The 13,302-nt window shown below is 50.3% G+C and overlaps 3 protein-coding genes across 3 annotated transcripts; 2 read left to right on the top strand and 1 right to left on the bottom strand.

The window, feature by feature from the left end:
* Positions 1-58: 58 nt before the first annotated feature.
* Positions 59-2,255, top strand: AAFC00_003276 (uncharacterized protein; the record flags this gene model as incomplete). The annotated part of the gene is made up of 3 exons (XM_069342729.1): positions 59-307; positions 370-2,078; positions 2,141-2,255. The coding sequence occupies 3 exons, from the start codon at positions 59-61 to the stop codon at positions 2,253-2,255; spliced, it is 2,073 nt and encodes a 690-aa protein (XP_069199234.1).
* Positions 2,256-2,935: 680 nt separating this feature from the next.
* Positions 2,936-9,209, top strand: AAFC00_003275 (uncharacterized protein; the record flags this gene model as incomplete). The annotated part of the gene is made up of 3 exons (XM_069342728.1): positions 2,936-3,002; positions 3,120-3,886; positions 3,942-9,209. 3 exons carry the CDS (start codon positions 2,936-2,938, stop codon positions 9,207-9,209), a joined length of 6,102 nt encoding a protein of 2,033 aa, XP_069199233.1.
* A 651-nt stretch (positions 9,210-9,860) lies between these two features.
* AAFC00_003274 (uncharacterized protein) lies at positions 9,861-12,534 on the bottom strand (the record flags this gene model as incomplete). Its single annotated transcript, XM_069342727.1, has 2 exons — positions 9,861-12,421; positions 12,477-12,534. 2 exons carry the CDS (start codon positions 12,532-12,534, stop codon positions 9,861-9,863), a joined length of 2,619 nt encoding a protein of 872 aa, XP_069199232.1.
* Positions 12,535-13,302: the final 768 nt, after the last annotated feature.

Below are 13,302 nucleotides of genomic sequence, written 5' to 3'. Positions count from 1 at the left end.
TGGACCGTAGAGAGGCTGGTGTCGCTTTCTACAACATAAACTGTCAGACTAAATCCAAATGTCAACAACAGAGAGTGCAGCTGGTCAGAATGACCAAAATCATCAGGAACTCGTCCCGGCATTATGGAAGCACCCGGCACCTGAAACTACTCAGATGTGGGAATTTCTTCAGAACGTAAATAATGAATATGGACTACACATGAAGACATACCCAGAACTATATCAATGGAGTATCGACAATATATCAGACTTCTGGACGGTTGTCTGGAAGTATGTTGGCATTGTATCTTCTGCCCCATACCAAGAGGTTAGATAGATCAGCCGCCTGCATGTTGCACCCATGCTGCACGAAATGCTGAAAACAAGTAGGTTCTTCCTGTGAGCGCGCCAATGTTTCCTAGACCTCCGTTTTTCCACGGTGCAAGGCTCAACTTTGCCGAAAACCTCTTGTTTCCTCCTCAATCGCCCGACCCTTCTAGTGTTGCAATCATTGCTGCAACCGAGACAAGTAGGGAAACGGTGACCTGGGCAGAGCTTCGAGATCGTGTCAGGCTATGTCAGGCCGGCATGCTTGCCTCCAATGTCAAGGTTGGTGATCGTGTGGCGGGCTTCGTTGCAAACCACACAAATGCCTTGGTTGCTATGCTCGCGGCTTCCTCGCTTGGCGCAATTTGGACGGCAATCAGCCCTGATACAGGAGTCACTGCTGTTCTGGATCGTATGGTGCAGATCGAGCCGGTCTTGTTGTTCTGTGACAATGCTGTCATCTACAACGGCAAAACGCATCCTACTTTGGCAAAGGTCGAACAGATCGGCGAGTCGCTGCCTTCGCTGAAATCCATCATAATCTTCGAAACAGTCCAGACGCAGGATAGTGCCAGCATCGGCTCTGGTTCTCTGGCGAGCAAGGCATTGACTTACGAGAAGTTCTGTTCTCTACAGAGCCCACCAGAAACGACCGAATTCAAGCAGCTCGACCCCGATCACCCTGTCTACATTCTTTACTCGTCTGGCACTACAGGAGCACCAAAATGCATTGTACATGGTGCCATAGGTACACTTATTCAGCATAAAAAGGAACACATGCTACAATGTGACATACGACCAGGCGATCGTCTGTTCTACTTCACGACATGTACTTGGATGATGTGGCATTGGTTGGTATCTGGTCTTGCTAGCGGTGCTACACTCGTGTTGTACGATGGCTCGCCTTTCCGCTACACCAAGAATGGCGAGTCCGTTGCCGACGATCTCGCCATGCCTAGGCTTGTCGACGAACTAGGAATCACGCAATTTGGAACATCCGCAAAGTATCTGTCTGTGCTAGAGCAGAAGTCGATCATGCCGAAGGATCACGTTCTCAGCTTGAAGACTCTCAAAGCTATTTACAGCACTGGTTCCCCCTTGGCACCTTCAACGTTCGAATATGTCTACAAGGCCTTCGGATCCATCAATCTGGGTAGTATTACAGGTGGTACGGACATTATATCCCTATTCGGTGCGCCTTGCCCATTGACGCCTGTGTATACTGGCGAGATTCAAGTTCTCGGCCTGGGCATGGCTGTACGCGCTTGGGACTACGAAGGCAAAGACGTCTCCTCTACGGGCGAACCCGGAGACTTGGTCTGTGTTCGGCCATTCCCTTGTCAACCCGTGAAGTTCTGGGGGCCGACAGGTGAAGCCAGATACCGGAGCTCCTATTTCGAAACGTTTCCTGGTGTTTGGCATCATGGTGATTTCATACGGTTCGACCCCGCTACGGGAGGACTGTTCATGCTCGGACGTAGTGATGGCATACTAAAGCCTAGTGGAGTGCGCTTTGGGAGTGCGGAGATCTACAACATCCTGCTAAAGCACTTTCCCGAGCAAGTTGAAGACGCGCTGTGCATTGGGCGTCGGAGGGAGAGCGATACTGATGAGACCGTCGTGTTGTTCCTGAAGATGAAGATCGGACAGTCGTTCTCCACCGAGCTTGTAAAGGAAGTGCAAAAGATGGTAAGGCAGGAGTTGAGTTCTAGACACGTTCCAGGTATCGTTGTCGAAACGCCTGAGATCCCCATCACCACGAACGGGAAGAAGTAAGTCTTCCATCCTATACACTGACTCCGCAGGAGTTTCATACTGACGTGCTATTCTGCAGAGTCGAAGCAGCGGTCAAGCAGATTTTATGCGGAATGAAGGTGAAGACATCAGCATCGGTTGCCAACGCTGAATGTCTGGACTGGTATCGTGCATGGGCAGAGTCTCATGATTGAAAGTGCATACCGCATGCTTGACATGACAAAACTGGTATCTTGTAACACGAGAGGGACCCTGTCCAATCTACATGAGCCCTTGTTTCTGCGAAAAAGTCGACTCAATCTATAGCGTTATAGTTCGCTCTCCTGGACTTAGAATATAAAGAAATCTATGATATGGAGCATGTTCTATTAGCAGTCTTTGCGCCATCCACGCAATATGGCAAGATCATTCACGCTTCAACGGGAGAACCAAGACACAGGCTGCGGGAAATGGAACCAGATACTTGGAGACATGCCTGATGGCTAAGCTCGTCACATACTGTGTGTACTACTTGCATTCATAAAGTAGTGAAATCCATCAACGTGTTAACAATCATGTCTCCTTGCAGGAAGATTATCGACGAAGGTCATGGGTGCCTAAGGCGACAATGATAAGTGTAAGACGCAAGCCAAGACCGCCAAAGCTCGGACCCTTTGTCTTGTACGTCCCAGCCACAGCACCGTGGGATAATTCAGAAGCTCCTGTTTCGATTCTCACCATCGACTGTCGAGAGCTCTTTCACCTCGCGTTCGATTCTCACCTCGAGCTCTTGGTCCACATTTCCTTTGGTATTTGTATATACACGTGTATATTTGTGCATAGCATACAATCACTTGGTCTTTGGACATCATAACAGAGCAGACCATGCGCAAACATGGCACTTGACACTGACGGTTTACTGGACCAGCTTCTTTTCAAAATTGCGCTCGCTGGTGAACATGGTAAGTCCATGCTTATGCATATGAATACTTCGGTCAACATTCGGCAAATTCACCAAATTCGGGCCTTCCTCCAAGCATTATTCGATATATACAATATTCACAACTAACTACACTCAGGTCTCGACGCACATGGACTGAGTGATGCTATTAATGCGTTCTACGCGCAACTTCCAGCTGCGCAGGATGAGAACGATGAAACGGACGATGCAGATGGAGAAATACTGTTCTCACTGAGACCACCTGGATCTAATTCAAATGCCTCTCCCCAAGCCTCTGATCCTCAGCGTTTTGAAAAGCTCTGGACATGGCTTGTTGAGCATTCTGATATTGAAGTCCGAGCTGCTAATGTCAAAACCGAGGGAGACGTTGCACCCTCCAACATTATTACTACCGGTGATACGAATCCACTGACCCAGACTTTGGCTGCACATGCGAATGAGCGTCTCTGTGCTAATGAGAACCGCATATGGCATTCATTGACCGAACATGGTGTGGATTACAAACGAATCCCTAAACTAGAGTTTCAATGTCTTTCTGTGATAGCGGCAGCTGGACCTGCGGGCCTACTACAGCCGGACGTCACGAGAATAACAGGCCAGGACAAGCGCTCAGTACCCAAGCGAACGGACGCCCTTACCCAGAAAGGTCTCATTACTAAGGAACTGTGTGTTGGGCTTGGAATGAAGACTAGTCTGCTTCGATTCAAGAAGTTTGTGCAGCAAGGCACTAATCCAACGCATTTTGAGGTCAGTGAGGGGGGTGTACAGCGCAATCAGGATGGCTCCAATCGTATGATTCGGTACGAGGAATGGTTTCATGAGATTATCGGACATCTCAAGAAGAACAACAACACAATGGCTGTCGAAGATCTGCGCATTGAAATGGTGAGACTTTTGACCTTTTGCTAGCAGTGATCTTGGTCGCTGATTTACTTGGCAGGGCATCCATGGCAAGAAATGGGAGACTAGGTCACTCCACCGATGTATGCGACGACTATTCAAAACTGGCTTACTTCGCCGACTGAAGGCGCAGGCTGGTGAGCAGCCTGTCGAAGAAATGGAACTCCAACCTGATTCCGATGCGGAGTCTGAAGCCGATGCCGAAGCCGATGCTGAAGGTGAAGATGCTCTAGACCTCACCGATGCTGATCATATTCGCACACCAAAGATAGTACGGCTCCGGCCGCAAGCAAAGGTTCGCTGGGTGCGCTGTATCAACTTGACGCGTGAACCTACGGAAAAAGATAGAGCTGCTTTCACATCCACTGTGGTAGCTGACAGTGATATGAAACGGGAGAAAGACATCATTCCTATTGCACCAGAGCTTACGATTGGAGAGGCTGATGGACTGGGTTCGAAGGACAATACAAACGACGTCGAATCAGGAACGAAACAGCGGATCCCACCTCAATGGCACCCGGGAATCCATCATACCCAATTTGTTTTCAACCTGGTCAACAGCTGCGGTACAGAAGGGATCAGTACTATGGACTTGACGGATCGTGCCATGGGTCATCTTTGGAGGAGGCCGCTTGACGAATTACTGGGAAGGCTTACAGACGTGTGGCGGATCTCGCAGCCGCCACATCTACGCCATCTCTCTGTCATCCGCGACACTGCATTCATAAATAGGGCTTCCCATTATCAGTTTCGCAGCTTTGAGCATTTCAAAAAGCTGGTGGAGGCTGGCGAAGTCACTTGGGAAGCCATCGGGATAAAGTCCTCAGACATTGAGAGTGAGAAGGCCGATCTAGATCAGTGGGGCTTTCCTCGAGTTCAGCCGGCACTTATGTTCGGCCACGATGGAACGGCGAACATGGCAGTCTGCAAAAGTACGGTCATCAAACCGCATCATCGGAGAGCCTACGATCCGTCAAAGAATAAACGCCTCTTCGAATCGAAGCACGCATTTGCTACAGCAAATCCGTCGCTCAGACGCCCAAGTTCACAGCGCACGTCTGCGACACCTGCACGACAATCTCGAATAGATTTTTCTCTGGGGCCTAGCACGCGCAAAGCAACCAAAGTGAAGAAGCTCTTTGAGATGAACCCGAAGCGTGTCGAGGCTGAATTGAAGGCATGGAAGGCAAGATCCAAGAGACTCGCGGACCATTTGGCAAGCGTTGAAGTCAACCTTCCCGATGTTGGTAGTGTACAAGAACATGAGAGTCCTCATGCGAAGTCTGTAAAAAGGCGCCGTAAAGATAAAGGCACATCAGATCCCGCACCTACTAGTGCATCACTAGACTCTCAGTTTGAACAAGTGTCGGACGAAGTCACCACTAATAAAATGCCCAAGGTTGCTCCTGAAGAGAGGAAAGCTGAAATCGAGGCGGAACTACTGAACATGTCCCAACCACGCATATACATCAATCCTCCAGGATCTGGCCAAGCAAAGATGACCATAACTCAGCCTACGGGACGTCCGTCAAAGTATCTCATCGCTGTCGCAAAATCATCAAGGTTGCGTGAGCTGAGCTGGTTCGTCGAGCAGCAGGGAGATGCGCCACACAATGAAACTACGTCTGATCCTAAGACGATACCACCAACTCCTGATAGGGATGGCGAAGCTACAGGAATACAGGAAACTCCGCAGGCCGATGATACACACTCGTATGTCCATGAGCGGCAGCAGAACAATATCACTACAGTCGTCGAGCCTTCTCCAGAGGCGCATGTCAAGCCAGACTTTGTGATCACCGGTGGAAGGAAGAGGCGAAGTCGTACTTCGCTCAGAGAACATGTTGGAAAACGGCAAGCTCGAATTGGCGCAAATGGTCAACCCAGCTTTACTCCGATCAACCAAGAGCTTGCAACATCCGCGATGCCTGAGGCATATCAAGAAAGCTCACTTTCCATGGGATCAGATAGCGATGCGAACAACAAGACAGCTTCATTTGAGCACGTCCCAGATTTTACAAAGGACAGAACTGGATCAGAGACATATAACTTCATATCACGAGAGGTGGACACCAATGTTGCGGATGTCGAAATGGCAGAAGCACCTGCGCTGCAAGATACAGAGAAGGTTGGTACGGCGTCTTCGGATTCCACAACTATTCCAGCACCGTCCTCACACACAGAAATGTTGGAACCTCAGACACGGGCTGATAGGAATGTGATACCTTACACTCCCGGAAAGGCGAACGATAGACCCTCAGGTCATCATATGCATAATGGCCACAAGGCTATCGAAGACCTCACCCAACAAACTCGTGCTTCTGTGGATCAAGCGTCAGAAATCGTTGAACAAACTCCGAATCCGCGCGGTAAGGTGGGAGTACCGAGGTCAGGCGGCATAACGAAGCACCAACGCGAAACCACAATTCTTGCCATCATTCACCAGCACGGGGGTATATTTGGCGGCGACAAAGAGCTACACTTTCCGTTCGTGACTCAATGGGAAAAATCGCATACGCAACGACCAGACCGTAGTACCCTCGATCGAGTGTTGAAGACCTTGGTGGCCGACGGGCGCTTGAATAAGATTGCCTTTACCTTCAAAGCACCTAATGGGAGTACAGTCACGAAACACATAGTCACGGAGCCTGAAGTGGATCCGGAGTCTCAAGCAGTGAAGCAGCTCCGCGACAAGATTGTTACTGTCTACCCTGACTTGTATCTGCCCTTCGGAATAGAAGTGGCCACAGATCTACAGTCCCGTGTTCACTTCGAGACTCCTGACGGTACCGGTTTCAGTAGGAAGAACATACAATTAACAGCCAAGGATCACTTTTTGGAAGATCATACAGCTTTCGTCAAGAGGCTACATCCATCATCGAGACCCATACCTGTAAAACTTGGAATGACGGAAGCGAAATTGGAAAGAGACATGACATACAGGAGACGCAAGAGAGAGCAAGAAGAAAAACGACAAGAGCGTTATCTACGTGCGCAGCAAGAAGAAGAGATTGAAGAAGCACAGAATGCTCTGCAGATCGACTTCCAACTTGAGACCTACGAGCATGAGCCTGAGCGCGCAAAGGTCGATCGCGGACCCAAAGGCCGCTCGAGGTTGTCAAAGCTACAGCGATGGGGAGACCTTGGTCTGAATGCACATAGCAAAGCACTTGGTCTTCTAGGAGCAACAAGAAACCAGCAAGGCGAAAAGCGACAGCATGGTAACCATGCACGGCGTTTCCGCATCAACGATCGACCAACTGGCAATACGATCGGGTCCAAGAACTTGCATCACAGTTTTGGTGGCCAGCACGGATTTGACTCCACAATCAGCGAAGCTTTCACTTTCACCACTCCATACCAACGCTACTCTGCAACAAGTGGCACATTCTCTACTGACCCACTCGTCCTGACCGCAGCCAATAGATCAATCGCACTTGATGCGGACGGTCTGTTAGGACTTGGAGCCGAACAGTTGTCGTTGTCGCTTGCGGATCTATTCAGGCAAGCCAATACAAGCGTACCGACAGCAATTACGAGTGCGTCTAGATCCCGAAGTGATGACGGGGTGCCGTACGAGAGAAGTAACAGCGTCCAAGTACTTGGACAGAGCATGAATGCAAATAAGAGGCCACGGAAGCCCCTCCCGCCAGCTCTTGAGCGTTTGTCACGACCATCGTCACAAGCGAAGACTGTGCAGAGAAGGGATGTGGCGCCAAGGGCTTCCAGAACTGGAATTTTCACAATGACAAAGGAAGAGGAGCAACGCTTGATTATTGCATATGTCGTTTCCAAAACGCTTGCTGGAGGGCTAGAACAGATACCGAACTGGGGCATTGTGCATCAGATCTTCCACTACAAGTTCGATCCCAACTATTGTCGTAATCGCTGGTCCAACATGCGTGGAAGGCATGCAGCGGCAGCGGATAAATTGCAGGCCAAGTTTCAGGATATATTCATTGAGGCATATGAGAAGGGTGAGCTACCAGAAATTGATTATCTGGAGCCCGAAAAATATGACTGGAGCTCTCTTGTGGATTGGGCCCAAGCCAGGCTCGATCCCAGAAGGTTCGAGACGAATGTCGACGAGCTACCTGATCTCTCTCTAGATCGAACTCTTTTGGATGAAAGATACGAGATCAACATACCAGACGATGTGTTTGGCATAAACAAGGAGGAATACTTTGCACCACACTGCCCACTCCATCGTCGGGATGAGCTTGTTATGGAGGCGACTGATAGTATTGCCCTTTCGAGTAACTCTGCCTTCGAGGGTGAGGACGAAGATCGCTTGATGTTGGCTAAATCATGGGTGCGAGCAAATGTCTTTACGCCTGAAGCAGCCTTTGACAGTACGACTGCCCACGAAAAGCTCAACAGTCTCGGGCAGGATGTCCTGCCGCGTGCACTTGAAGAACTTCTTGGAGCCAGAATCCTACGCGTAGAGAACAGAGGCCGTACCGTGCCAGGCCGCAACTACGACATTTCAGACACCGTGCTGGCAGCATTCAAACGCACCTGGGACGCGAACCACCTTCGACAAGCCGCGCGCTACAAGATCGACGTTCTAGACGCCACATTTGCCTCCAGAAACAAAACCAACCCGGGGCCCAAAGTCTCTCTGCCAAACCAACCTCCCGACCACGCCATCCTGACAATAACAAACCTCGTAGCCCGCGGCATGCTCACCGTAATCCCCGAGCTACCACCCATAAACAACTCTTTCGACGCGCCCTGGCCCCGCCTGACAAAATGGGGCTTCACAGACGGGAACTACAAAACCGTCCAACTCGACCGCGAGAGAATGCATTTCGAGATGTCCCTGCGACCAACCCCAAGCTACGTCTTCGGCAACCCGACACTCGACGTGCCACCGCCCCTCGAATTACAAGTGAAACATGAACTGGGTGCCAGACTGCCCCTGTGGACCGACATCAGCGGCAAATTGATCAAGAGCGTCTGGGACATGGTCTCGATGGCTACTCTGCACCTGATCGCTTTCAGGCCCGGTTGCACCGCCCAAGTCCTCGCCGCATCGTACAAGGGCAAGATGTGGAGGTGGGAAATAGACTTGTGGCTAGACTGGGCCGAGCAGGCTGGGGTTGTCAGGAGGATTGTGGGCGGTGGAGACGCTGCTGCTGCTGTTAATGGTACGGGGCTGGCTTCTCATGGTGATGCGAAAGACAAGGAAGAGGCGGAGAAGAAGATCCGTGAGCATGTGGGATGGACCACTACGGATTTCTGGTGGATGTGCTTTGCAGACGGTGTCACGGACGATCATGGCGCAGGGCGCGTCAACGATGAGTGATTTGTGTAAAGTAATAAGATGCAACAGGAGAAGCCCTCTTACTGCTTGCACTTCGAGAACTCGGTTTGGCATATACCGACTCTTGCTTCCTTATCATCCCTTCCCGAAACCCCTCTTTGGCTGTAGAGAGGCACGCATGTGCATATGAGGGGAAACTTGAACATGAACACCAAAGAGCAACAACAACAGTACAATCATAGTGTGTTTCTCTCATATATGCATATATGTATATATTTGTTATACACCTATCTTATTGGTTCTCTCTATGATTCCGTACAGCTCTGCTTTATCTTCCTCTTGGTTTCTCTGTCTTCTGCAAAGAGTATTCCCCAAGGCTCCATCAACAAACCCCAGTAGATAGCCTCGGTCCTGTGATTTCCTTCATGTAAGAGCAAATGTTCAAGAAAGAGGCAGCACACACACGCCACGCCGGAAATTTTGGCCGCCCGATCCCCGGGCTCTTGCGATAACATAAATATGAAAGAAAAGCCCACCGCCTAAAGTAAATGCTAAAAACCCCCCCAGGTAATCGAATAAACAGATGCCCCAAAGCGCCTCGCAAAGTAAACAAGGGTCTATGCAAAAAAGAAGAGAAGGGTAATCCACGAGGGATTGAAGGATGAAATTAGAAAAAGATGCTTGGTCCGAAGCTCAATAGATATTGGCGGCAAATGATAGTGCGCCAATTGCCGCTGCTAATAGTGCGATGCTGTGGCTCGCCAAAGACGAATCCGCTCCGCTTGATGTACTGGCCGCCGCGGGCGCACTTGATACGACCGAGCTTTGATCTTGTGTTGTTGTGGTGCCTCTTGAGCTACTTACTACGCGACTTGACGCTGATGAAGACGCTGATGATGACGCCGATGAAGATGCCGGCGAAGACGACGCCGCGGACGAAGAGTCGGCGGCAGAAGTGGCTGCGGCGACCTGGACTGCGGAGAACTGTGCGGTGCTGCCTCCAACGACGACACAGTTGCATGAGCTGGCGACAGAAAAAGCAACGCCGTCGATCGTGGTAGCAGGTGCGCCAGCGGTGATGGTTTGAGAGCCGATGGCTGCGCCGTCGGGACACTCAGTCACGGTATAGCCCTTGTTTCTGATACTGACGACGGCGCCGTTTGTGTCGCCAGTGGCAGCAGGGGCATTATTTGAGTATGCGGCTGTAACTCCATTGACCACGATTCCATCTGTGGCTGCTGAAATGCGGTTACCCCCGACAATAGTATCTGCGCCGGCAGGTAAGACTTGACCTCCAAATGTCAATGCATTATTGTCGCTTGGATTCTTGCCTATCGCAAGGTCTCCAACAGTCGTGAATGCTCCACCTGCCCGTGTTGGAGACGGTGATTCTTCTTCGGACGCGGTCTCTGTCGCGATGGTCGAAGGAGAGGCAGAACTCGGTTCTGGAGTTGGTGCCATATGGTTGTTGGTGTGTGGGATGGTCGCTGTCGCAGCAGCAGTAGCCGGTTGCAAGGCTCTAGGAGGATCGTATAGACCTCCATACCACATGTGACATTGGTCCCACTCAGGTCGCAATTTGCGAATGGCTGGAGGCATGGCGAGTTGTGGATTGAAGTCATTCTCGTAGATAACATCACAGCTGCCTGGCTGGGCCGGCTCACACATCTGTTGGCCGATCCAAGCACTATATGGGATAGGCTTGTTCATATCGGCATAATTGAAAGGATAACCCGTTTGAGATTGAGGGTCGAAGAAGAATTCAAAGTGATTCTGCTGGCCTCGAAGACTCAAAAGTGATTCTGTCGGCATGGCTAAGAACGCGGATGTCACTGCACCTCCTGTTTGTCCCAAACATCGGTTGCCTGTGTATACTGTGGCAATAGAAATATAAGCTGATCCAGAGGTGAGCGTGTTGCCGTCGACAATAGCAGTCTCGGGCTGCGATCCATCGCTAGGCGGAGTGCCTGCAGGTATGGATCCGGCGTAAGCGTAGATTCCTGTATCAGCATACCAGGTTTTGGTCACAGCGGGTTCCGAGGCGCACATGTCGCGCGATGGGGAAACTTCAGGGAAGTACAGCAGTTGAACATTGTCTCCATAGATAGTACATGGTCCACAGGCTGTCATCGAAGCTCTGACACTTGATTGATCATCAGCCATGCTAACGTTCTGACAATTTGGCTGTGTTGGCGGAGCCGTAATGCTAGGCGGCGAGGGTTGCGCAATGTATGCCGATACAGAAGAAGTGTACTCTGCCCAAATTGTGTCGCAGTCACTCGGTTGTATCGAGCAAGACGGTGATGAAATGGGGAAGATCCACCCCATTGATTGAGTTTGTGTCACGGTGGATGTTGGCGTGCGCGTAGTAATGACAGTGATACTTGTTGACTCCAGAATGGCTGGCGAGTAAGTCACTCGGGGATGACCATCGCACAGAGTTGATGCGTCCTTGTAATAGCTGACGGTTGACGTTGTTGTACCACCGCCAAGTGTCTCCGTGTCAACGTTAACAGTGAGATGCTTTGTATACCAGGACTGTGAGGCGGATGTGTAGGCGTGGTTGATAGAAGCACAGGAGCTTGCATAATCATATCCGGTTCCCGACGTTGCGATGGGAACCTCGACATAGTGTATATCTGTATAACATAGAGAGTGAGGGAATAAACATACAGTGCTCTCACTGAGTGCTGAAGTTGAAGTGTTAGCGAAGACACCGGCTACAGCGAATGTTGTTGTGTCAGGGGCTGGCATGTTCGAGGTCACAGGGTTCGCCTTTGAAAGTGTCAGAGTTGCCGGTGATGAGGAATATGAAGCAGCATCTGACAACTCTGACGTATTTGACGCATCTGATGCATCTGGCGCATCGGAGGCTGAAGCAAAAGAAGCCATGGTACTGGTGACCCATATAGTGGAGACTTCAGAAAAGGATCCATCCTGAGCGTCGGCTGGTGCTTCAGACGCTGCAGCGACCGAATTTGAGATAGTGTTAGTCGATACAGTCAAGGTCTCTGGAGAGGAGTTATCTAGAACAGCATCTACTGATTCAGATGCTGAAGCAGGTGCATCGGAAAGACTCGAGCTCGATGGGCTAGAAGCCTTTGATGATGAGCCACCTAAAGCAACCATGATATAATCCCCCAAGCCCAAGGTAGTCGACACTTTCGACACTGCCGAAGCTACTATCGACGTAGAGCCGATTGGGCTTGAAGACTCGAGACCTAATGATACACTTGTAGTAACATTTGTTTTGACTGTCGTATCATGAGTATTGTCCGGAGAAATGTCATTGTGGATAGGTAAACTCACATATCTGGCCCTCAACTGAAAGCAGAAGCAATGCGGTGATAGCGAGTGTGGAAGTCATGTTGGTCGTGACGTTGTCTTTGAGACAATCTCACAACATAAAACGTGATCTCGTGTAGCACCTGCGCAGTGAATAGTCGTGAGAGATTGCGTAAAGACTGCAACTTAGGAGATGAATCACTATGATCTATACATCACAGGGGCAGAACAATGAAAAAGAAGAAAGGCAGGACTCTACCAGGACCAAATGTGACAGTGGCGGGCGCGCCTTTACGGTATAATATGGAACTGAGGGAACGGTCGATGTCTTAAGGACGACCACAAACGAAAAACCTGGCTGTGCCTACCGTTACCCTAGGTCAACCCTATCCGGACCTCGAGTGGCCTTGGCTTCGCTCATCCTTCAGTGCGAAGAGGCGGCTGGGCTCGTGTTCCAAAGGCTTGAACCAAGAGCATCTACCAAGCCCTCCTTGAGACTGTGCGTTGAACAAACGACTCGAAGTTTCAGAGAGCGGACCGATCTGAAGTCCCAACCGTCTTGTTTATCTGATGTAGGACATGCGGTTTGGGCAAGACTGGGCACCTCCAGGTTTGCGAGCGTGGGGTAATTAATGGGAAAAGCGAACAGACCAGGCCGATTGTGATCTTCCATCGACCGGCAGCTCGCACATCGATATTTTACCTGCAACATATACCTCACGCAAATGTCGGAGGTGTAGGCAGTCTCTGAAGGAGAGTTCATAGCAGTGGCGATCATGTCTGGAACGAGAGTTGCACCTGTGCATTTTAATCTTCTCGATAAATTCGTAGTGCCGATGCACATGACAAG

The sequence above is a fragment of the Neodothiora populina genome (assembly GCF_041146345.1).
Source record: "Neodothiora populina strain CPC 39397 chromosome Unknown canker_contig_15, whole genome shotgun sequence".
In the NCBI taxonomy this organism is placed as follows: domain Eukaryota; kingdom Fungi; phylum Ascomycota; class Dothideomycetes; order Dothideales; family Dothioraceae; genus Neodothiora; species Neodothiora populina.
This window is presented reverse-complemented; position numbering and strand designations above follow the sequence as displayed.